Source organism: Lontra canadensis, unplaced genomic scaffold (assembly GCF_010015895.1).
Source record: "Lontra canadensis isolate GAN:19392208 unplaced genomic scaffold, GSC_riverotter_1.0 scaffold25, whole genome shotgun sequence".
Lineage (NCBI taxonomy): Eukaryota > Metazoa > Chordata > Mammalia > Carnivora > Mustelidae > Lontra > Lontra canadensis.
The window spans coordinates 18,839,697-18,861,669 of NW_022631019.1; the positions used below are offsets into that span (position 1 = coordinate 18,839,697).

The 21,973-nt window shown below is 49.8% G+C and overlaps 1 protein-coding gene across 1 annotated transcript; it reads right to left on the reverse strand.

The window, feature by feature from the left end:
• Window positions 1-4,909: 4,909 nt before the first annotated feature.
• On the reverse strand, window positions 4,910-16,260 carry TRIM63 (tripartite motif containing 63). Its single transcript, XM_032863822.1, has 9 exons — window positions 15,910-16,260; window positions 14,883-15,055; window positions 12,638-12,806; window positions 11,778-11,873; window positions 10,325-10,558; window positions 9,544-9,566; window positions 9,122-9,246; window positions 6,793-6,870; window positions 4,910-5,509 (listed from the first exon to the last, which is right to left on the reverse strand). The coding sequence occupies exons 1-9, from the start codon at window positions 16,066-16,068 to the stop codon at window positions 5,499-5,501; spliced, it is 1,068 nt and encodes a 355-aa protein (XP_032719713.1). The 5' UTR covers window positions 16,069-16,260; the 3' UTR covers window positions 4,910-5,498.
• Between the last annotated feature and the right edge of the window lie 5,713 nt (window positions 16,261-21,973).

Here is a 21,973-nt window from a genome sequence, read left to right on the forward strand (position 1 = left end):
AAGCCGCTGGAAGGTGCTGTACGTGGTGTTCCACCGGAGACTCTGGCCCGACTGGGTTGGCTTGGTGCCCTACCCACTTTAAGCTTTGTCTTCTCGCTGGGGCTCGGCGCTTGTGTGGGGACCTTATGGCCTAGCCTTATGGATGGAGTCTGATAGGGACCTATTATATAGAAAACTCTTTGGACTGCTGACCTCTCAGCCCAGTCACTTCATCATCCCCAGTACGCTTGGTCTAGGGGACCATGGCTCGGCTACGTCCCTTCACGTAGACAAGTGTCTAAGTTGCAAGCTACTTGCCCACACCATTGGGGATAAAGAGGTTCCTTCAGTCTTTCCTGGACAAGAGTCACTTTATTTGGAGACCAGGTGCACGGAGTGAGGGTGGCAGCACCATGCCTACCCAGACTGGGTACCCATTGAGTGCCTTTCCACCTTCCGTGGTCAATGAGTGTGAGAAAGGTCTACCTTAAGCTTTGCGGTTTTCCTGGTATAGTCTAAGAACCAGGAGATCCAACATTACCTGGAAAAGGTGTTAAAATGCAGGTTCCCAAAAGGCTGCATCAAACCAACTCAATCAGAATCTTGCAACTTGGGGCACTTGGGTGGCTCAGTGGGTAAAGTGTCTGCCTTCGGCTGGGGTCATGATCCCAGGGTCCTGGGATCCAGCCTCAGAATGAGCCAGGAATCACATGGGGCTCCTGCTCAGTGGGTGGGGGGTGGGGGGTGGAATCTGTTTGTCCCTCTTCCTCTGCTGCTTCCCCCCACTTATCCACTCTCTCTCTCAAATGAATACATGAAATCTTAAAAAAAAAAAAAAGAATCTTATAACTTATTTGATGGCAAATGTTTACGGTTTAAAAAGCATATTTTTGGGGCACCTGGGTGGCTCAATGGGTTAGAACCTCTGCCTTTGGCTCAGGTCATGCTCCCAGGGTCCTGGGATCAAGCCCCACATCGGGCTCTCTGCTCAGCGGGGAGCCTGCTTTCCCCTCTCTCTCTCTGCCTGCCTCTCTGCCTACTTGCCATCTCTCTGTCAAATAAATAAATACAATCTTTTTTTAAAAAAGCATAATTTTGTGTCCCTCGTTCCCTTCAATTCAGAGCACATTGTAAGTCTTAATAGATGCAGATTTATAAGTTGGATTCAGATGTATATATTCATTTTATAAAAACCTTTTATGTCAATTTTCCTTTAAATTAATACTTTCCAAGATGTACTTTAATTGATTTGCAAGAGTCAGACCAGTCAAGACTTTGATACAGTGAAAAAGTGCTAGGTCCCCTTATTTTATGCCAGGAGTCCCAAGGGAATGACCTAGCAATTCCAAACCTCAACCTAAGGAATTTTATTTTAAAAATAGAGATTGCAGGGGCACCTGGGTGGCTCAGTCTACTAAGTGTCTGACTTTTGATTTTTGGCTGGGGTCATGATTTTAAGCTTGTGGGTTTGGGCCCTGTGCTAGGCTCCACACTCAGCAAGTCTGCTTGAGATTCTCTCTCCCAGTCTCCCTCTGCCCATCCCCCACTCCAGCACCTGTTCTTGCTCTCTCCCCTCTGTCTCTCTCAAATAAATAAATCTTTAATAAAAAAAAAGTACCTTTACCTAAAGTATTGAAAGATAAAATGATTTGATATCTGGGATTTGCACCCCAATAATCCCAGTGCTGGGAATGGGTAATGATAGAGAAGAAACAAATGTGTCAAATACTGTTGAAACTGACTGATGGGTACATTATACTATTCCCTCTACCTTTCCATATGCTCGAAATTTTCCCAAATTAAAGGTTTAGGGAAAAATAAACTTTTTCTGGGGCACCTGGGTGGGTCAGTGGGTTAAGCCTCTGCCTTCAGCTCAGGTCATGATCTCAGTCAGGGTCCTGGGATCCAGCCCCGCATTGGGCTCTCTGCTCAGCTGGGAACTTGCTTCCCCATCTCTCTCTGCTTGCCTCTCTGCCTACTTGGGATCTCTCTCTCTCTCAAGTACATAAATAAAATCTTTAAAAAAATAAAAGATAAAGATTAAAAAAAATTAACTTTTTCTGGTGATTCGAATGCAGCAGTCTATGGAACCATATTGAAGATTCACTGGCATAACCCCTTTGAAGCTTTCCTTTCTTACAGCAATGATCTTAAAGGAAGTTTTTTTTTTTTTTTAAGATCTTGTTAATTTATTTGACAGAGAGATCACAAGTAGGCAGAGAGGCAGGCGGGAGGTGGGGGGGTGGGGGGGTGGGAAGCAGGCTCCCGTTGAGCAGAAAGCCTGATGTAGGACTATCCCAGGACCTTGGGATCGTGACCTGAGCAGAAGGCAGAGGCTTTAACCCACTGAGCCACCCAGGGGCCCCTTAAAGGAAGTTTTTGACCAAGAGCCTTCTATACTACCCTTAAGTGTTCTGGTTTTCGAGAATAAGCAGAGCCCTTTGGCCAAGTAGAGACCTTCCCATTTGCAATCAAGAGATACCTCCCTGGAATTAAAACTTTGTCTACTAGCTTTGACTGCATTCCCTGTTCTTTCCGATAAGAGATCAGTCCAGAAGATAGTGGACTGATACGCCTTTTCTCACGTTATCGGCAACCTGGAGGCAGAAGGTGGACACGTTGTAATACTGATTCTTGTGATTTCAAAATGATGGAGACCTCTCTCTTTCTGTCCGGAAATTCCATCGGTCATGGCCTGTCGAAGATACCTCAGGACTATAAAGAAAAGCAAGTGTGTGATTACCAAAAAAAGGCACAACAGTGGCTACCTCCAAGGAGGGGGTCCTCTGGGGCTTCCAGGGGCTGGCAGTGTTCTCTTCCTTGCCTTGCACGGTCCCAACACAGAATTGCATTATGCAGCAGTTTCTTAAATCTATAGCCTATTTTGTTTATTTGTGTGTAATATATAACACAATTTGTGTAGGGGCCGCTTTTAGGCAAACAGGGACCCCCCCTCAAAATATCCATAGGCTCGAAGTAACCAATGGGCCACTTATAACACGGCACAAGTACCAAAAAGGGGGAAGTTTCCATACCTCACCACACTGCCTCACCTTCCTCCTTTATAAACAGCGGCCACCCCTGCCTCCTTGCAGACAGCCTGACCTCTGCTGTCTTGCCCTCTGCTCCCTTCCAGGTATATTCAGTAAACTTCTATCTCCTTTATTCTGCCTCAGGTGATTTTTTCTTTTTTTTAAAGTAGGCTCCATGCCCAGTGTGGGGCTTGAACTCATGACCCTGAGATCAAGAGTCACATGCTCAGGGTGCCTGTGTGATTTATCAGGTTAAGAGTCTGCCTTCAGCTCAGGTCATGACCTTGTGGTTCTGGGATGGAACCGATGTCGGGCTCCCTGCTCAGCAGGGAGTCTGCTTCTCCCTCTCCCTCTGCGACTCACCCCTGCCTGTGCTCGCTCTCTCTCTCTCTCAAATAAATACATAAAATCTGAAGAAGAAGAAAAAGAAGAAAAAGAAGAAGAGGAGGAGGAAGAGTCACATGCTCTATCAGCTGAACCAGCCAGATGTCCTGCCTCAGGTGAATTCTTGTCACGACCCGCACCACTGACTTCCACACATTGTCACCCCACATGTGGGGGCCCTCATCCTCTCAGGAGATACATCCCACTTAGACACCATAATTGGTTTAAAAAAATAGTAAATTGAGAAAGGATTAGAAATGAGAGAAAATTTTAAAAATTCAAAGTTAGGGACTGAGTTAGTCTTGGTCCCAGAATAAAAATGGACAAAGGTGTGATGGGTTTAAAGCACTTTTGTAAAGTGAGCTCCACAGGACACTAGTTCTGGATGACATCACGTGAATGAATAAGCTGGGAAATGTTGGGTTAAATACTCAATCCACTAGGAAATATCAAGTGGCGGTATTTCAAACACCATTAACTAGATGGACCGATCACTGTCTAAGGTTAAATAGCCTTCTTTATGGCAGGACTGCTCAGAGCTCTTACCTTGCTGCTGTGTTCTCAATGTTGAAAACTTGGGACAGACTCTGCAGTGTTTCTCAAATGCGTAAGTCTGCAGCATTTCAGACCCAGTAAGTCCCTCCTTGGATTTGCTCAGCCTCACCTCTCTACTGGCTCCTTGGCTCCTTGTTCCCAGAGACCCTGGATGCTATTTCGGCCTTGGTCTCTGCCTCACCCATCCCCTAGCTCTGGTGGCTGGCTTGGCCGGGCTCCCACAGAGCCACTCTTGGGCCGCCTGTGGTGAGAGCAGCAGCTGCGCCAGCACCCATGTCAAGCCAGCTCCCATGTCCAACTTAACTGGGCCCAGAGGCTCCGCTCATCCCAACACCGCAGTCAGGTGCGCCTTTTAGCCTCCCCCCCCAACCCCTGCAGCTGCCCCAGGCGGGGGTGGGGGGGTGGGGGAGTGGGGGGTGACCCGGAAGTGCAACCGGAAGTGCAAGGGAATTAACACTCTGGGAGGCAGACTTATATACTGAGACAGAGACAGAATTCTCTCCCTCCTTCCCTCTGATGAACTGATTTGAGCAGTGTTGTGTTCCTTAGGACCTGCTAGAAACATCTCAGGGACTGAGCAAGCAGCAGGGGGTCTCTTGGTGATGCTGTGGCAGGCTCAGTGATGCCCCAAGTCCCATGTCACATTTGCTTCCCTCCTTTCCTGTCCCGCTGCCACTTCCCGCTCCTCTGGCTGCCCTGGGATCACACTGAGGCTACAGCATTGAGGCTTTGCTTCCGTCCCAGTGTTCGGGAGAACCAGAGAACAAGGCACTAAACCTGTTTCTAGGAGACCCCCTCTCAGGGTCAGTTTTCCATGCCCCTCCCAGTGGGAAATGCTATTTTAAAGAATTTCTTCTTTGGTGGGGTGGAAACCAAGCCGCGGCACACTTCTCATCAGGCCGTCTGTCCATCCGCTCTAAGATCATCTCTCCAGAACAACAGGCTGAATGAAACCCCAGTTCTTTGGTAATAACAGAAAGAGAGCGCTGTGCATTTATTGAACAACATGTAACACAAACTCAGGTGCCATCCCCTACGTCAGCGATGGGCTTTGACACCTGTTTGGTACAGTATCCCTTTCTAGGCCTGTGAGTGATCCCCAGCCCTCCCTCCCAGGAAAGGAAAAGGGCAGCTTTGTCAGCCTGACTTCCCTCTCCTCTTTCTAACAATAGCTGGTCACACAATGACCAGGAATTATCATACAAAAGTTCCTTTACAAAAAGCACCAATTGGCATACATATACAAGTATATACAAAAAAATCACATTTAAAAAATGTACAAAATATTCCATTTTGCACCAACGTAGAAAAGTGTCCTGTGTGGTTGTTTCAAGCACGTTTCCAATTCTGGTTCAGTGGCTGCTGGACACAGCAGTGGGGGTCCTACTGCTAGTCCCTGCTCTCTGAGTGGAGAGAAGACACACCTTCGAATTGCCCCTCCAGGGGCCCCGACCCCTCCCACCCTGGGCCTGTCACCAACGCGTCTACGCCCCTCCCCACCCTCCCCAGCATCTCTGCATCCAGAAGGTCTCTCCTTCATCCAGTTCCTTACTGGTGTCCTGCAAGAAAAAGACAAAGAAACACAAGCTGAGACAGGGCACGGGGGGGATCCGGGGTTTACAAACTCCAGTGACAAAATTATCAGACTCCAATTCCTGCCGAGCCTCTGCCTTCTTAAAGAAAAATAGAATTTAGTCGTCAAAACGCGATGGATTGCACATCCAACACAAAACTCCGAAAGAGTATCCTGTATTTTTCAACTGGATTGGAATTTAGTTCCAATAGTAACTTGGCTTGAAAAATCCTATTAGCAAACATGTGCTAATCAGCAAACACGTCCTTTCTATGCGCCACTGTGTTAAATGATCACATCTACTCTTCACCAGAACCTTTTGAGGTCAGTAGTATCACTCCCGGGTGCACAGAGAGGTAGCCTGAGACTCTGAAAAGTTGTGAGCAGCCCAAGATTATACCATTCGTTTTTGGGAAAGCTGCCATTCAGAACCCAGGCACTTAACCAGCTCTGCCGCCCAGAGAGTTTTCTAAATGACTTGCGGGAGGGCACGTGGGTGATCAGATGCTCCCAGGGGCCGGCAGAGGACCAGACTGAGTGGCAGGCTGACAGTGGTGGGCGGAGCAAACTGGCAGAGCGGGCGGTCCCTACCCAGCGCCCGCTCTCTGGGATTGGTGGGGCGGGTGGGGGCAAGCATTGTTAGCTCTTCCCAAATTTTTACAAGAAGGTAGAGATCCAGATTCTTAGTTGAAAGTTCCTTAAAACAAAACAAAACAAAAAACAGTGGTGCCTGGTTAAGCCTCCAACTCTTGATTTTGGCTCACGTCACAGTCTCAGGGTCGTGAGACTGGGCATGGAGCCGGCTTGGGATCCTCTCTCTCCCTCTCCTCTCTCCTCTCTCTCTCTCTTAAAAAACAAAAAACCTCCCCCCCACCGCCTAATTTTTTAAATGTTGGCAACTAATTTTTAAAAATTTAAACATTGTGCTGGCCAGACAAAAGTTAGTGGGCCTAGCCTGGCTCATAACTCCCTTGTCTTTTATGTTTTTTATGTTACACTGTATTGCTTTCCACTCAGGAAGATCATTTAGAGAGCTTTCTATTGTAAATAATTTTTGGGTTTTTTGTTTGTTTGTTTGTTTGTTTGTTTGTTTGTTTTTTCTCTCAGGATAAAGAGAACAGGACTTTACCCTCAGAAGGGATAAAACACATATCAGGGCCATCACCACATACTGGCCTCATCCCCTGGGTCCAGCATAGGACTTTGCACACAGTCAGGATTTCGTGGTGTTGAATGACTGAACGAACGAACAAACGATGAATTTCTTACCTTCTTCCTTTCTCTCTGTGGACTCTTCCCCTTCCTGATCTTCTTCTTCTTCTTCAATGAACTCTTCCTCTTCCTCATCTGTGTGTGACCAAGAACCACTGTATTAGGATGGGGCCAGCTCCTCAGAAGAGCTGCTCGAAGGGGCACCAGGCTGGAGACAGCACTTATCCAAACCCCTGCTGACCCCCAGTTGAGACCCCATGGCCATGAGTGGTCCCGGAGGTGACGAGCTTGCCGAACCTAAGCTACACGGAGACCCACTTCCTCCTCCCCCTGGCGTCCTCCTTCCTTCTCACACCCCTCCAAAGGAGGGAGGTTCAGCACACCTCTGTTCTAGTAGCAACAGCAGCTCCTATCGCTTGACCTGCCAGTGTCCAGAGGGGACTTTGGGGGGAGCACGCTTTGTGCTTCTGCAGGCCTCCCAGTTAGACAGAGACACACCACCTGAGAAGACCCGACTCCCTCGGTCTCAGGGATCAGAGTCCTTGTCTTGCAGGAATTTGCCCAGTCTTTGAAATCTGCTTGCCTAGCACTCCTTGTCCAGTTTTCCTCATTCCACGGCCTACAAAGGGGTGGCTGGGGGTGGGGGATGCTCCTGGGCCATCTCCTTGATAGTTCTCTGAAGCTGAGCCCCAGACAGACAGGCGGCGACCTATGTCCTCACCTTCCCATCCCGGGACATCGCCGTCAAGCTCCACTAACAGGGAACGTGTCTGTTCTCCACCCCCACCCTCTCCCAAGCCACTTCCTTAATGCTTTGGGGCCCTGCGGGAATCACCAGAGAGCAGGGCATTTGTCAAGAGTGTGTAGGGAGAGGTTTGAAAGAGTTCATGCCTCCAAAACATCAGTCCAGTTTCCAGCTACATAGCCGGGACCTGTGCATAACCCAGTGGGTTTTGTTGTTGTCGTTGAATTATTATCACAATTAAGCGCTCTTAGCGGCATCTGCGAGCACTTACTATGTGCCAAATGTTGTGCCAAGCATTGTGTGTGTGCGCGGGCACACACGCGCACGCCAAACGCTTTACACGCATCATCTCATAGACTCCTCCCTAGGGTGTTGGGAGCCAAATCCCTTGGTGGAGTCTGCTTGGGCTACTTACTCGCTGTGTGGCCTCCAGCAAATTACTGACCCTCTCTTAGCTTTATTTCCTTAACTACAAAATGGAGACAACAATAGAAACTATCTCATTAAGTTAAATGACAGAATTTAACGAGTGGGGTATTTTGGAATTCTGAGTATAGCTTCAACATCAGATTCTGAAAGCCTGTGTGGAACACAACCCAGGACGGGCCAGCTCTGTCTTTCCCAGTGTGTCATTGGAGCATCGCCTCTCAAATCAGTACAACACTTGGCAAAATTGGATCCACTCTCTCTTTCTAAATAGCTACCTTGCAACTGTGTGACCTTGAGCAAATCATTAAATCTTTGCTCTTCATCTGGTTTCCTCATTTCCCCTTATTACTTTCTCCTAATTATTGTTATGGTTATGTTGTTATAATTATTATAGGTACTCTGTGGTAGAGTAATTACAAACAGAAATGAGGACATAATAACAGGTAAATTAAGGTGCCCAAGTATCAGAGATGGTAGGATTAAGAAGCAGAAGCTAAGCCCAGCCTTAGGCAATAACTACTTTTTATCTAGTACGCGGCAAACTCCCTGCATCGCTATCTTATCTGTTGCAAGAGCACCCTGGTGTGGTCATGATGAGTAGACCCATGATTTAACTCAATTTTTAAAGTTAGAAAATGCAGTTCAGGGGCGACTGGCAGATGCAGGCAGAGGAGCACATGACTCTTGATCTCAGGGTCATGACTTCGAGCCCCATGGTGGGTGTAGAGATTACTTAAATAAGAATTTAAAAAGAAAAAGAAAATGCAGCTCGGAGTAGGAGAGGGGCTCACCAAAGGTCACACAGATAACAAGTAGCAGAACGAATATTTGAACTTAATCTGCCTGACTCCAGTTGCCATGTGCCTCCCAGCAGCGGGTCCATCTGTAATTGACTGAGCGATAACTATGTGCCAGGTAATGTGCTAGGCTCTGGGCTCTTGAAGAACTTGGCTGTCGGAGTTTGGCTGTTTACTAGTGTACCTGCATCCAGGTGGGGCTCAATGGAAGGGAAGCAGATTACCAGGGGTGAAATAGACATGTTATTGGGGAAATATTATTAATATTATAATATAATTTTATAATATATAATATAATATTATAATATTATTTTATAATATATAATATTATTTTATAATATATTATATTAATATTATAATTAATATTATTAATGTTATTGGGGAAATAGACATGTGGCACTGCCACCTCCTTTACCTGTCCCAAAGTCGATGGCCCTAAGGGCGTCTGCTATGTGATCCAAGTCCAAAGTAAAGTAGTCCATGTTTTCAAAGCCCTGTTCTGTCTTCCCCAGCTGGCAACCCTTGGAAGCTTCCACAATGCTGTGGGGATGGGAGAGAGAGAAAGGAGGGGCAGGGTGAGAGAAGGGGGTGTCTTAGCTCCAGTTCACATCAGTGCATGTATCTATGCCCACATCCAGGCTTTGCACCTAGAGGCTCCCCCTGGAGGGTGGGGTATTTCTCTCCTCTCACAAAAGGCAGGGGGTGCAAAGGCCAGGAAAGCTAGACTGCTGAGACCTTCCCAGCCGACCTCATGCACAGGGGGAGGCCCACTGGACAGAGATCAGAGGCCCTGGTGGGAGCTGGGGCCTTGGATCATAGTCCTGGAGAGATACTGACCTTTTGATGAGTTGCTTAGCACTCTGTCGGGGGAAAGAGAGAGAGAGTGAAGGGTTAGGAATACAGAAGAAGTGGCCCCAAGAAATCAGCAAAAACAATGATTGGGCCACAGGTGGGCCCTTGGTGCCATTCCGTAGCCTCAGTGGGACCTGCTCCCTGCCCTGACTTGAACAGCACTTGGGTTTTTTCCTTCTGTTCATGGTCTGCACGGGTTTTGGTCATCACTCTAGGACCTTTCCTTGGTCATGGCAGGAAGCCTGGATTTTCAGAGTATCATTCTAAACACTTAAACCCCCAAGTCTCCAAGATGAGAGTCATACCCTAATCACCTTTTTATGCCCAATGTCTAGCCCAAACCCTGGTCCACAGTATGTGCTTGGAAATTTTTATTGAGCTGTGAAATCTTATCGTTGATCCTTTTCTGTGCTCCCCCAACAAGCTTTTCTAGGGCAGGGCTGTGTCTCGTTCATCTCTGTTATCTCTGCTTCTGTGGTTGACCCATAGAATGTTCTCAATGAACAGTCTACATGGACACTGTATTTCGCAGTTTACAAATACGAGGTTGTTTCACAAACATCCTCGTATTTGATCCTCACAAAATCGGTTAAGAGGAAAGAAGGTAGGAATCATTGTGTGCCCATTTTACAGACGAGGACACTGAGGCTTAGCGCCTTAAATGGCTTTCCCAGGAGCACATGGGTGACCAGTGACAGAGCATGACTTGCACTTTAGTCAGACCCGTTGGTTAAAGTGACCGCCCACACCCTCCTGTTCCGCTCACCAAGAGGAAGATGGCCCCACCAGGCTCGTCCAGGGACTGGATGGCCGTCTCCACCAGCTTAGTGGACTTGTCCAGCTGTTCCCGGTACTGCTGGATGAGAGCCTCGATGAAGCTGAGCTTCTCCTCCTGCTCCCGTGTGATCCGCTGTAGCAGCTCGCTCTTCTTCTCGTCCAAGATGGCGTACAGTACGTCAAACTTCTGGCTCAGCTCTTCCTTCACCTGGTGACTGTTCTCCTGGGGACAGAATTCTCAGAGTCGCACCTTGTGGGGTCCTCCTCCCTATTCCCGGCACTTCCCTTCTGGGATGGGTGTGCTAGGAATCAGAGGTCTGAAACTGGGAGAGATCTGACTATGTCCCCATTTTGCAGAAGACAAAATGAAGGCTTAGCAAAAAGAAAGCACTTGCTGACGTCTCATAGCTACTTAGCACACCAATAACGTTTGGAGGCTGGTGTCATGGAGAAAGCTAGCCCCTTCGTCAAAAATAGAGACTCCAGGGTCAGATGGGATGATCTACTCAGGGCCCCCTATGCGCGCCCAAGTCACTCTCTTCCTCCCCACAACCCCATTTTAGGATCATGACTGGATTCAGGAAGCTCTGCCTCAGTTGGTCCTAGCAGGGCCTCTTCTAGTGGCCTCCTCATTGAGGCTCCCTTCTCTCCAACAGAGATGCTACCTCTTAGTTTGCTTACCTGTAAAATAGGAATAATAATAGTATCTCATCAGACTTGGGGGCCTCTATTACCCTCTCTCAGACTGGGAGCATCTCATGAGTAGTAGCAATGCACCCCTCTTTCCCTTGAAGCCTCCCTTCACACAACTCTTTGTCCACCAGGAGTAGGATGGTCCTTCCCCCCATCTCCTCTCCAGCTCCCCCACCTCAAGTGGAGCTGGAAAATCACGGCTGCTTTTGCAGAGATAGAAAATTTTCTTTCTGCTTCTATAGTCTTGCTACTCACAGTGTGGGCCATGGACCCACAAGCTGGGCAACACCCCAGGAGTTTGTTAGAAATGCAGAACCTCATGCCTCTCTCTAGACCTACTGAATCAGAACTTGAATTTTAACAGGATCCCAGGGTGATCTGAACCGCTTTTAAGTTTGAGAAGCTTTAGTCTACGACACATTGAAGACAACACTCTGGACACTATTAGTGCTGAAGAAATACTGAGAATTATTGCTGGGATGCTCCCTGAGGTCAGGGATCAGGTCTGTCTTGGTCACCACCCCATCCCCAGCGCCTTTGGCAAGGCCCGCCCCACAGCTGTGTTCCAGAAGCCTTTGGTGAATGAGTGGATGAATGGAACAGTTGGTCCCCACCCCACCAACCCCGTTTGAACACCCCAGCCTCTAGGCCCCAACCAGCAGCCAGTACCCCCACGTGAACCTTCACCTCAGAAACCAGGTTGCCCCGAGAGGCTTCGGACCCCTAGACAGAACTCCTTTCCCCCTCACCTTGGTCACTCGACAGGAATCTTCCAGCTGAGTGATGATGGTCTGCACGCGGTCGTTCCCTGCCACCAGCATGGAGATACAGTTACTCAGCTCAGTCTAGTGGCAGGAGGGGTGGGGTGGGGGATCAGGAGAGGAGAGACAGAAATAGTCTCAGAGCCTGTCTTCTTGGGGGTGGCACCCGCCCTCCCCTCTCTGCCAGAAAGAGTCTCTTTCTGAGCTGCCGCTCAGGGCCAGAGCAGAGAACATCAGAGAGATACTGCGTCCCTGATGTTATAGATGAGGCTCAGAAAAGGGGACATGACCAAAATACAACAGCAATGTACTGTCAGAGGAGGGGTCTGTTTCTAGGAAAGAAGGGACGCAGAAAAGAAATAGAGTTGGAAAGTTCTAGAAGAGAGAGATCGAGAGAAGAGTGGGAGGCAAGGAAGAAGTGTCCAGAAAGAGGGGCCACAGCTTAGTGCATGGGAAGGATGATGGGACTCCCGCAGGCCTGGGGGCCCCGGCGGGGGGTGGGGGTGGGTTCTGGGTCACTTTCTGCCACAGGAGAGGTAATCAGCACAGCACAGAGGTATCTGGGACCCAAAGCACCCTGGGATTTAGAAGTCGTGGCCTGAGAGGACCCTGGTGGCCTGACCCAGGGGTCTGGTCGCTCCCCTGTGGCCACACCCAGGTGCTCTCAAGTGGCTCTAAGTATAACCCATGAGCTCAGCCACCTCCTCCTGTGGCCTGGGAAGTCCCTCCACAGGGACTATTCCTGAAAGGCCGGCTCAGCAGATCGACAGGGATCAAATCCACATCCTGAATCCTCCAGCCATGCCCTGCGGGCCCAGGCTGGAGGTGGAGGCCACCCTGGCCAGTACCTTCTGTCCCTGGAAGACACTCTGCAGCGGGGCCACCTCACAGGCCTTGTGAGCCCCAAACACCTTGCACATGGAGCACGTGGGCATCTCACACGTGAGGCAGTAGATGTTGATTTTCTCGTCCTCGTGCTCCTTGCACATGGGGTGGCTGCCCTTCTGCAGGGGCCGACTGCAGTGGAGAAGAAGTGCAAGTCAGATGGGGGAGGCCCTGTCTCCTCCCCAGCTCCAGCGCCCCCTCACCCCCGATCTAGGGCCTGAGCTCTCAGTGACTGGCTGTCTCCAGTCCTCTTCATTTTCTGGAGACCCAGAAACAGGAAAGCCAGTGACACCAAGGCTGTCCTCATATCCCGGGACTCTGATGCTGGTGGTGGGCCTTAGGCCCCGCCAGTGCTGAACATGGGAAAGGCTGTAGAATCCCAGGGTTGGAACTGGACAGAAAGGTGAACTGACTTGCCCAAGGTCACCCATCCGGTCAGGGTAGGGGAGACAAGAGTGCACTTGCTCTAATTATAGCCCCTGTAGCTCTTGGTGACAGCAGGCTGGGCTCTGAGCGTGGCCTCACTCATGGCCTCACTGAATTCTATATTTAATCCACCAGACTGTAACGGCCATCAGAGCAAGGAGACTTGCCTCTCCTCATCTCTGCAGCGTGAAGCGCGTGGCGTGGAGGCGGGCGTGACTCAGGGCAGGTGGCGAGAACACATCTGTAAGCACGTCGGGAGGGTGGCCCCAGGTTCAGCAAAGGAAGCCATGTGTGGGTCCCAAGTCACACAGCCAGAACACGGGCAGCCCAGGGATGGCTAACAGCTCAGCCTAAGCCTTGACTTAAAGTCCAGAAAGGTTTTTCCTTCCCAAACACACATTCTTCAAATGCTTTTCTCCCTTGGTGGTGTTCTCTCCTTTGGGACTCTGGCATATTATTTGTGTTTCTCTTGGGGCATCAGTTTCTTCCCATCTGAGGCTCAGTTTTGGGGTCTCAGTCCTACCTCCCCAGCTAGACTATACGCTCATTTAGAGCCAACCCCGTGTCTACACTGCCGCTGCTTTCCCACCCCCTAACACAGCGAGTATCTCACAAATGTCAGCTGATGACTATCCCCCACCCATGGCAATGCCTCACCTCTGAACAGCCGTGCACAACTGGTCACACCCCAGGCATTATTATCTCCCCCGTCCTTAAATAAGTTCCTTTCCAGACTTACCTTCCTTTCATCCTTTAGCCCAGGGCCCCCCATCCTGGCAGGGGTCTCCCTTTGCCACTTGGCTCTACCCCCACCCTCTGACCCTCTCTGAGCCTCCATTTCTTCATTGTAGAATGAGGGTAAGAATGCTGCATGGATTACCGTCAGAATTAAACCAGGGTCACGCATTGAAAATGCTTAGTATGGTGGGTACACACAGGAGGTCCTCCACAAATATTTGATACGTTTAACATTTCCCATCAAAACCCTATTTGAGAATCACAAAAACAAACCCTACCGTCGTCCTCTTCTGCAGACAGGGAAAATGACTCACCCAAGATCCCACAGTGCCTTAGTAACAGTCAGACTCGCCAATGGTTCGCCCAGTCAGGGCTTTTTCTCACTAAGATTGGACTGTCCCCTGTGCTTGGGAAGGACACTGCCTGCAGGCAGCCACTGAGTGATGGTTTGGGACCAAAAGGCCTGAGGGCAGCAGCCTGGAAGATTTGTCGGAGCTGTTTTTGGCCACTTCTCTTCCTAGCTGGGAAAGCTTGGGCAATTGACATCATCTCTTTAAGCCTCAGCTTCCTCAGCCGTGAAATGGGGCTGATGAAAGTCATGCCTGATCCACAGGATTGTGGTGGGGCAGCAAGAGGAAGCTTCCCCAGGGCCCGCAGTGATAGAGGTCACCTTCGCCATAGAGAGACCGGCTGTGTTCTCTCTGGGTATTTTTCTTTGCTTGTCGCGGCCACTTAGCTGGCCCTAGTGCATCCCTCTCCCTGTCACATCTCGCCCTTTCCCTGGTTCCTGTCTCAGTCTCTGCTAGGAGGGCAGCCTAATGTCTGGGCTCTTCCTATTCCCTGAGTGATACTGAGAGCCAGGGCCGGGGGATAGAGATGAGCCTCCGCTCTACTCGAGGAAGAGGGAGATGGCTCTCTGGACTGGAGAGTCTACCTCTTCCAGCCAGGGTTCTGGACCCCAGGCAGATGGGAAGGAGCCTGGGAGAGCCGGGCACAGACCGTCTGGGGAGGAAGGTTGGGCTCCTGGCGGCCAGGTGGACTGACCTGGAGCACTCCTGCTTGTAGATATCAATGATGTTCTCCACCAGCAGATTCCTCTGCAGGCCGTACACTCCGTGACGATCCATGATCACCTCGTGGCGGCAGGAGGGGCAGCGGAAACGGCCTCCAGACATGGACACGGAGCCAACCCGGTTGGTCCAGAAGGGATTTGCAGCCTGCAGGTGACAAGGACAGAGGTGAAGCCTGGGACAATCTCTGATTGTCCTTCTTCCTGCTCCCCCCAACCATTCTTGTCAAACCATTTGACCTGGAGCTCCCCACCCTGAGATGAGAGCCAGCCACTCACAGCGGGGAGCACCTAAGAAACAGCTAAGCGAGTCTGGGATCAGTAGACCTAGGTTCAAGTCACAGTCATCCTCTGAATGACTTTGGACAAGCAACCTTCTCGCTCCAAGCCTCCAACCCATTCATGCAAGGGGCATGATTATTAGACCCAGCAGGGAAGGCTGCTAATTCAAAGATCAAACTGTGAGAGAACATTTTGTAAAGTGCTTCTGGGAACCTTGAGTCCTGCCTCTTCCCATTCCCTTGTGAAGCACATGGATTCCCTCCAGCCCCATATTATATGGAACCGGCCTCAAGAGGGAAGATGCCTCTACTGCCCAGTGTCTCCTGGCCACCTTCCTCCTCCTAAAGCTCTGGGCCCCCTGCCACCAGGGAGCTGGCTCCAGCCCCTGGGGTCTGGTTTCTCTCTCCTCTCCTCCTGCCTCTCCCACTTATCGCTTGAGGCATTTGACTCCTGATTGGAGAGTCAACTGCAGGCTCAGGGCAGCAGTGGGGGAGCTGGGGGCAGGGTGGGGACGGGAAACACGCGTCATGGAGAAGGAATGGGGCAGCCAGAGCTGCCCCTGAGCCTCCTTCAGCCCCTAGGTCTCCTCCGGGACTTTCTCTGTCTGGGAGAAAGCCAGCCCTTGTTTAGAAGCCCTTGACTAAGAGAGAATGGCTTTCCACGACAGGAATGCTGAGCCGCCACCTGGGGCCTGGGGACTCCGCCCCGCCCGGCACTGACCTGGAAGATGTCATTGGCACACTTCCGGCAGAGGTTGTGTTGACAAGGCAAGATGACCACCGGCTTGGTAAACATCTCAAGGCAGATAGGACAGATCAGCTGCTTCTCCAGGTTCTCCATGGGGTTCCCATCCTGGATCAGGCTTGATTTATAATCCATATTGTCAGGAGCTGTGGGGGTTCACCTGGCTGCCTCCTTCACCTGCTTCGCTCTACGCAGACCTGGGGTCTTGCCTTTGTCACAAAATACCCACACAGAGCCTCTTTGCTTTCTTCTCCTGGCGCCCGAATTCTGTCTTGGTCTGAGGCCCCTCTGATATTTATAGCCGGGTCCCGGTCACATGAGCCCCAAGAGGGGACCAGCTGAGCATTCCGATGCCAAGTGGCTGGCTGGGGCTTGAGTTTCCTCCAGGCCTGAAAGACCGGCCCTCTCAAATCACATGGAGGGATGAGCAATCGCTGTTCTCCCGGGAGGAGGGTCGTAAACAAGAACAGCCTGTTCGTGGGCGGGCGTGGGGGGAGGAAAGGCTACCAGAGTTTCCTCCAGAGACTAATCTCCCAGACCAGGCAGGTAAGCTAGCAAGGGGACCCAAAGAGTGGGGCCACTGAGACTTGCAGGATTAATTGCCAGAGATCCCTCACTGCCCTCAACCTCCTCCTCTACAGTACCGAGTAGCTCCCGAGAAGAGGGGTCAGGGCAGCCCTTCTCTCTGAGCCCATCCCTGAGCACAGAATATTGCTAGACATCTTGAGACCCCACCCCAGCGAGCCCATCCCTCCTGCATCCATCGGCCACTAACTTCACTCTAATGTTGAAAGGGCTTCCTTGAGACATAGTCCAGTGCCCTGGTGGGGACCCTGAGGTCCAGAGAAAGAAAGGAACTTATTCACAGTCATTTAGTAAGTCAGTGGCAAAGCCAGGAATCTTTTTCATTCATCAGACATTTCTCTGAGTACTAACTATACATCAGGCACCAGAGTGACAGCTAAATGAGTAATCGTTCTCCCTGCCCCGAGAATCTCACAGCCCAGGGAGGGAGGCAAACAGAAATTGCTATCATGGGTGCCATGAAGCCCTACCTGGACACTTAGAGGTTATCCAGATGTTCCCCTTTGCTCTTTGCACAAATTTAAATTTTTCTCCATGTTATTCTGGACACCTTCTGTGTTGGCAGGTAGAAATTATTAGAGTAGATTAAAGATTTTATTTATTTATTTATTTATTTATTTGACAGACAGAGATCACAACTAGTCAGAGAGGCAGGCAAAGAGAGAGAGGGAGAAGCAGGCTCCCCGCTGAGCAGAGAGCCCAATGCGGGGCTCGATCCCAGGACCCTGAGATCATGACCTGAGCCGAAGGCAGAGGCTTAACCCACTGAGCCACCCAGGTGCCCCGCAATGGCTATTTTTAAGGTAGAATCTCACACAAAGGGATATAGGGCCAGCCAGTGTCAGGTGCTGGGGCAAGAGTGGGGGCAGTGACAGTGGGCCTCAAGGATGAGCCTAAGATACCATAGAACATACAGGAATGTCCAGGGTCTCACGAAAGAAGGGTGGTAGGAGAGGAGGTTGGATCCCTTCCACCTGAAGAAAAGTTGATGGTTAGAGCCCTGAGAGAAGACATAGAGAAGCCAACTGTGGGGTGAGGGGAAGAAGTGGGAGGGAGAACCAGTCACAGAAAGAGGAGGAGGCCCAGAGGACAAGAGGCTAGGGAATTTTTTTTTACAATTTTAATTTTTAGTAATCTCTATACCCAGTGAGGGGCTTGAACTCACAACCCCGAGATCAAGAGTCCCATGCTCCACCAACTAAGCCAGCGTGGCACCCTATGAGACTGCGGAACTTTAAGGAATGGGTGGTCTCCACCAAAATGTTAATGGCTAGTTTTTGCTGAGCACTTACTGAGTGCCAGGCACGATGCTAAGCGCTTCGTAAGTGTTATTTCATTTTATTACCCCAACAGCCAGCAACGTAAGACCTGTTCCATCCCCATTCCACAGATGAGGAAACTGCAGTACAGAGCATAACATAGCTGCCATGAAGTAACACAGCTTGCAAGAAATGGCTCTAGGACACGAACGTAGGCATGCTTGACTCAGGAGCACAAGCTCCCTTTGTTATTTATTTATTTATTTATTTACTTACTTACTTGCTTATTTTTAGAGAGAGTGCACATGTTTGAGCAGAGGAAGGGGCAGAGGAAGAAGGAGAGAGAAAGAAAAAACCAGATTCCTCGCTGAGCGCAGAGCCCAATGGGATGTGGGGCTTGATCCCACGACCCTGAGATCATGATCTGAGCCAAAATCAAAAGTCAAAAGCTCTACCCACTGAACCATGCAAGTGTCCCCCAACCCCACCCCAAGCTCCTTCTATCTTCCTTCTCTATCTACTGAACTGCAGGTCAACACTGCCAGGCCAGTTATGGGTTGGAAGATGGGGAGGGTTGGAAAGAGGCCATCCCTTCTTCCTTGCTCACATCTCAGTTTTGTTCAGATATCGGACAGCACTGTTCTCCAGAAAGGTGGACCTCTCCAAGGCCACAGGAGACTAAGGCTTAAACCTATCATGCTAATCCCATTCTCCTTTGCCTTGGTGATATAGCTATGGCCTAGGAGACCCAAAAGGCTTGAGGAAGTGGGGGAAGGATAAAGTGAGGGGCGAAAGGAAAGCTTCATTCTTGCCTTTGAATGGGGCTGTGAGAGGGTGGGGCAGCTAGCTTACAGCCAAGATGGGAGACAAGTCTGAGGGACACATCCACTCCCTGAAAACAACAAGAAGGTTCCGTAGAAAGCACAGGGAACATTGATGCCATCACTGTGCTGCCAATTTACCCATCCCTGGAACTGCCCCCCACGTAACTATTTAAGATCTGAGATAACAAATGTGATCATAGTGGAATTACTCTGTTACTTTCAGCAGAGAACATTCTGTGTACATTCAAGGCTCTACCTCCCATATGCCAACAATTCTCACATCTCTTGTTCCAGTTCAGACCTCTCTTTTCCTTAAGTTGAAGACTTGTTGGAGATATCTACTGGGATGTCCCAACAGCCCCTCGACTCCTCATACCCCCCAAACAGGCCACACCATCTTTCCCCACACCTAGCTCTTCCCTGAATTTTCCTTGTCTCGTGTCTCAGTGAACACCACCACCATTCACCCATTTGCACAGACCAAAAAGCTGAGAGCTGGCTTAGGGCTCCCCATCCCTTCATTGCACACCTGGTCAATCTCTGCATCAAGCATGGGCCCATCTTTGCTTCCCACCTGTCATCTTACCATCATCTGTTTGTGAGTCTGAGTCTCCCTCTGGACCTTGAAGACTTTGAGGGTAAAGGCTGCCTCTGTTGATTCTGTACCCCCAGTACCTGGCACACAGTAGGCACTCAACAAATACTTCTTAAATGAGTGGGGAGTGAATGAGTGAGTTCAGTAAAGGAGCAACAGGGTCACTGTCAGACTAGGGAAAGATTAAGGTACTTGAGCAAGTTTTTTCGGTGGACACGTTGGAGAGAAAGTACTGGACGATTGGGAAGGGAGGGATGGAGTAAATGATCCAGCCTCAGAAAGGAGGACACTCTGTGTCTTAAGTTGGGAGGACAGAAAAGAGAAGATGGAGGTGAGAATCAAATGCTGGGAAGGGGAGAGAAAAGTGGTCCTATGATGATCTCAGTCAAGAATGAGTTGAGGCCAACTTCTGAGGCTTAGCAGGGGGAATCAGAGCATGAGTGGGCAGACCAGCCAGTGCGGGCCCGCAGGAGGAAGTCCCCTAGAGAGGGCTGAAAGGGCTGTGCGAGGGCAGAGGAGCCTTGCTGGTGTTTCATAACCATAGTTTTCTATTTGCGAGCGGCCATTCACATGGTTCCGTTGACTTTGTCCAGGACATTTGGCAGTCCAGGTGCAAAAGTCATGCAAATGGACAGTGGGATCCACTCCAGCCTGGGCCTGGGCCAGGCCAGCGCTGCTGAAAGTCAAGAGGTGAGGAAGGGGAATTCCCACGTGGGCCATGCTGGGCATCAAAACATGTCTTGTCACTTAATCCTCCCAACAGCTCTGCAAGGGGGTTATTATGATCTCCGTTTTATTTCCCAGGAGGAAACAAGGCTAAGAGAGTTAATTGGTCAAAGTCACAGAGCCACAAGTGGCAGCGCAGAGCTGGATTTCACATCTAAGACGGATTGACTCCTTACCCGGTGCTCCTCATGCTGAAGCATTTACTGAGTGCTTCTTGCATGCTGGGCATTGTGTTAAGTCCTTCCCGTCCATCCTCTCTTTTTCAGTTCTCAAAATAACTCAGTGAGGTTTTTTTTTTTGTACATAATCACAATGCCATTATCATATATAACAAAAATAACAAGAATTTCTTGATATTATCTAGTTTCCAAGCCATTTTCAGAGGACACAGATTGCCTCAAATGTCTTCTTACAGTTTGTTTGTACAAATGAGATCCAAATAAGGTCTTACACATGGCATTTTGGTGATTTTGTCTTTGATCATTTTTAATCTATAGTAATTGCCTTCCCTCCCATTCTTCTGTGCCATTGACTTGTCAGGAAATGATTCAGGGTATTAATGATTCTCATTTGGACTTATTAGGAACTGAAGTCCAGAGAAGTCAAGTGACTTGCAGAATATCACCTAGCTAAGAGACAGACTTCATTTGGGACTGCCCCAAAGTCTGTTACCCATGGGAGGAGGTACCCATGGAAACGCAAGGGGTTCCCAGCTGTGTAGGGGTTAGGCAAGGCAGTGGTGGGGGATGGTCTGGACCTAACAAGGAAAAAGAGAGTTGGAAGGTAATAATAATTAAAACACTATTATTTTTGATTGACGGCTTGCAAGTAGCTGGACATCTACTAAGAGCTTCATGACACTATTTCATTCAGGCCTCACATCAGTAGCTCATACTTATGCCCATTTTGCAGATAAGGAAACTGAGGCACGGATTGGCATATGGAGTTGCACCAAGTCCCACGACTAGTGTAGGCAGAGCTGAAAGTGGCCAACTTAACTCCAAATTCTATGCTGTTTTTGATTGTTACCAGAGAGGGGACTTTTGGAAACCTGAGATTTTGAGGTTGGTTGGAGAAAACCTTGCCAGAGACCAGCAATGTGATGCCCAACAGCCACACCCACCTTCAGTTTCTTGTTTGCCAAAGGCAGCAACCATGAAGAAATGCTCCTCGAGGGTCCCTCCATGTCCTCAGTGTCTGGATTCTTGGAGGAGCTCTTCCAGGGATGGATGACTGGCTGACGCAGACCTGGGGGCGGTGATGCTGGAGAGGAAAGTACCCGCCATCTCCGCTTTCATTTCCGCATAGCTTGGGGCTTGCTTAAATGTTTCCTTGGTACATTGTGGATCGGATGCCCTCCACGTGTGTGTTGTTCTCGCCCCTGCCCCCATGACCTCCCCAGTAGGATGGGAGCGGCCCTGCCTCTTCCTGTGGATTTCCCCTCAGGCCTCCGTGGTGCCTGAGCACCCTCAGATGAGGGTGGGGGGAGGACAAAATCTATTTTTCTTACAGCTTGAGATCTCTGTCACATGCTTCAGGGTCATCTTCAACAAAGAATCATCCCAAATCACAAGATCTAACCAGAAGGTACTTAAGACAGACCAGCTGGCAGAAGCAGGTCAGTGGGGTCTGGGGTATGATGCAGTGCCCCAGGTGCAATGCCCACTGGGCCTGGCCCACATGCCATGGAAGGGGACCAGAGTGTTCTGGGCTCTCAACACTCAGGGCCCCAAACATCTCTTCCACTGGCCTCGGGTCCAGGCCTCCGTTGTGGGCAGTTATGAGAGCTCTGAGCCATGGATGGCCTTTAGAGAGAAGGACTGCCCAAGGGGATATGAGACAACTAGAGGATCTGGAGGGAATTCTGCACTGATGATCCCAAAATAAAGTATGGAAAGCACTTCATGCACTGTGAGAAGCAATCGTCCCTCATTATAAGGTCTTTGAGAGCAGAGCAACTACAAAGAGGCCGCCCAGGCACCGGCAGATCTGAGTTCTATCACCTTGAGTGTATTGCATAACCCCTGTGTCTCAGTTGCTCAACTGTAAAA

Bases quoted from the DNA above. Each gene is read 5' to 3' on its own strand.
- TRIM63 (XM_032863822.1), bottom strand. From the start codon at position 16,068: ATGGATTATAAATCAAGCCTGATCCAGGATGGGAACCCCATGGAGAAC. The intron at 15,056-15,909 runs GTCAGTGCCGGG...TGTCACCTGCAG, and splicing joins GTGCCAATGACATCTTCCAG to GCTGCAAATCCCTTCTGGAC. The intron at 10,559-11,777 runs GTGAGGGGGAAA...TTCTGTCCCCAG, and splicing joins ATTCCTGTCGAGTGACCAAG to GAGAACAGTCACCAGGTGAA.